The 3,295-nt window shown below is 34.9% G+C and overlaps 1 protein-coding gene across 1 annotated transcript; it reads left to right on the top strand.

Moving 5' to 3' along the window:
* Window positions 1-1,942: 1,942 nt before the first annotated feature.
* LOC129573141 (ankyrin repeat, PH and SEC7 domain containing protein secG-like) lies at window positions 1,943-2,884 on the top strand. Its single transcript, XM_055453409.1, has 5 exons — window positions 1,943-1,973; window positions 2,046-2,144; window positions 2,219-2,314; window positions 2,391-2,489; window positions 2,832-2,884. Exons 1-5 carry the CDS (start codon window positions 1,943-1,945, stop codon window positions 2,882-2,884), a joined length of 378 nt encoding a protein of 125 aa, XP_055309384.1.
* Window positions 2,885-3,295: the final 411 nt, after the last annotated feature.

Raw genomic sequence — 3,295 nt, forward strand, 5'->3', positions numbered from 1 at the left:
TCTCAGAGGACGCGAGGACAGATATCAAAAACGAGGACTGTCCTCCTGAAACGAGGACGTCTGTGCACATTAACTGTAGCCATTGATTAAAGCAACAATGGTATGTAAGCCTGAATTTAACGCAATACGTCGTATCGTTTGATCTTTCATATTCATATTTAATATGTAAGCGACGATTCATCTGTGGTTGTTTTTTTAAACTTTGAAATAACTTTGAAACGGAGTGTGTTTTGTGCATGCTGCGAAGAAGTGAACATTTCCATATTCCAATAAAGTCATTAGAATATTATCACGTGAATAGCATAAGGACAAATCGTGAAATTTGAATAGCTGTATTTCCATATTCAAATAGCCACGTCGAGTGAACTCCACTCAACACTTTAAGAGGGGAAAATATTTGCTTACATTTGCAATTCAATGTGATCCAAATGCGGTATTTTTAAACCATCATGAACGTGATGAAGGAATGAACATGAACATGAACATCTGGTATTTTCGATGCGATCTATTCGTTGTGAAAGGCAAAATTATGGACAATTCCACCAATGTACGCGATAATATTCTTTGCATTTATAATCTTCATTGCACGTGGATTAAATTATACCGTTAATATATTGTTTGCACTGAGTATATAAGAAGATGCGTTCGATTCTTATGTCCATCAAACGGTTCATCAATTCTTATCAATTGATACGTTTACAATAAAATTTTGATAGTTCGAAGCTGGAAAAATGCTGAGTCGAAGATCTTTCACGCTGCTGCTCATTGGCTTGGTGTTATCCGAGGTGCGTCGATAATTTTAGTCACATTTTTGTCATCTTAAGAATTTTCGTCCATTTATTTGGAATTTTTTCAGTTGTAAATTTTGCACCGAATTTGGTACAACATCGAAATAGTTTTTTTTGACGTTTTGATTTGACGATTAATTTTTCAATTAAGAAAAAACAGTTTTCTCAACCCAATGAAAGCCATTTGAAAACCATTACAATCTCATCCGTTGTTCCCATTCCAATTGAATCACTTTGTTTTATTTACATAGTTCTTAATCGTGGAAGTGAGTGGGGGGTTAGTAGAAGACCGAGTCAAAAAATTTGAAGATCTCGGAAAAAAAAACGGTTCAAAGACTGTATCTCTACCTCCAAGAAAGCCAGATGCCAAACCTGTTGTGATGAATTCGGCTTTTCAAATCGTGAAAGCGAAAGCGAAAGCGAAAGTTCCGCAGCCGACCAAACCTACAGAACAACCAGACGGTAAGATTGGTGATTCATTTCTCCGTGAAGTTTCACTCACAAATTCCCTATATAAAAGACTTTTTGATGTATGGAGTATATAACATGAAGAATAATACATGGGTGGATTGGTTCGGTGTCTACGTCTACTCTGATCTCTGATCATTGTTCAACGTGGTTTATATGATATGCGATATATATTTTTTGGTATCCGGATAAAACACAGAAAAAACGCAGAAAAATGAAAAAAATTGATTAATGAGCAAAATATTGGGTGAATGAGGGTTCTTTTGTTCGATTTTCCCAAAATAATGGCAATTTATCTTGACCGAATCTTCGAAAAGTGTATATTTTCTGGTACCTTACATGCGGTACATTTAGGAGATAACAAAGAGAGACAGAAAATTAATGCATAATATTTTGTTCTAAATATTATACTAGTAGCACCGTATACCAAATACCAATTGATAAAAAAATCGGAGGGTGGTTAGAAAGGAAGTACAAGACCAAACGAGCTATGATGCTATGCATGCATACGTTAAAATGCGTTAAAACAACGCAACGCATACTCGTCAGCAACTGGTGTTAGTTAGTGCTGATGACATCAGCCCATAACACGCTCTGTACATAGGACATAAGACATTTTCTTTCACTTCACTTCACTGATCTATTTTTTTTTTCAATTTTCAGTGAACAAAAAAGACGCAAAACAAATGGCAGCTTTACATTATGCTGCAGAGACTGGTAAATTTGGGCATTTATGTTTGAAAAACATGTTTCCTTCGATCTATTTCATGGATCTGAATTATTTTTTAGGTGATGCGAAGGAAGCTCAAAAACTAATCGGCAATGGAGCCGACGTTAATATTGAAAATGAACTGAAAATGACACCTCTTCATTTTGCTGCAATGAAAGGTAATGTTCAATATTTATTTTCACTAAATATGATATTGGTTGGATCCTTTTCATTGATCTGTATTATTTCTCAGGTTACAGGGATGTCATTGAAGTGCTTCTCAAGAATAAAGCCAATGTTAATATTAGAAAATGTGCAAGGTCAGCTCTTCATTTAGCTGTTGTATATGGTAATGTTGAGTATTCATTTTCGCTGAACAAAAAAGATTGGTTTGATCTTTTTCATCGATTTGAATTATTTTTCAGGTCACAAGGATGTCGTTGAATTGCTCATTAAATATAATGCCAATGTTAATTTGGAAGATGTTTATGGTCGAACACCTATTTATTATGCTATTTATAATGGTATGCTATTTACAATGGTAATGCAGGATGTTAATTTTCAAAATATTCGCAGAGAACTAAAATTTGGTCCGCAAGAGGTCAAAGAAAGTGGTCAAACCCATAGAAAGACAAAAAATATTCGTGTTGTTAAAATAATGCAGTCAGTAAAATTGATCATCCACAAACTTCAAAGTCAATTCATCTCAGTGTTACCTTCACCGCCGCAAAGACAAAACAGATATTTTTTTTTGTCTTTTTCATGGATTGGACCGCATTCTTTGACCTTTCACGGACAAAATTTCAATTTTGACTCTTGTGTGAGTAAGAAATTGGTTTGATCTTTCGAACTGTATTATTTTTCAGGCCACACGGATATCACCAAACTTCTAATGGACAATGGAGCCGTTCATCATTAAATCAAATGAAAATTGCACAATGCACACTCCAATGGATCAACGCAGTGAAGATGAGACATCACATTCAAATAAAATGTGTGTTGGAGAAATCCAACGAAAGAATTTCTTACCGATTTTTTGTTTCTGTTTTATACATCCCAGATTATAATACTTATTTCCGTGTGTGTACACTGGAATCTCAGAATAGTTGAAAAGCTGTCCAAAGAAATATGATTCCATATATATATGTGTCGTTGTCAACGACTCGTTGAGAATAAAAATGGGATTCGCCGAAACCGCTCGTTTACATGTGAATCATTTTTACGTTCCTGGTAAGAGATAGAAGACCGATGTCTTCTGCAATGTTTTAGAACCTTTCAAGATCTTCATCTTTGCTTGAGATACTTGCCTCAACTACTCGTACCAGAAAAA

This window comes from Sitodiplosis mosellana, unplaced genomic scaffold (genome assembly GCF_009176505.1).
Source record: "Sitodiplosis mosellana isolate CC-2019 unplaced genomic scaffold, AAFC_SMos_1.0 Smas_scaffold_5959, whole genome shotgun sequence".
NCBI lineage: Eukaryota > Metazoa > Arthropoda > Insecta > Diptera > Cecidomyiidae > Sitodiplosis > Sitodiplosis mosellana.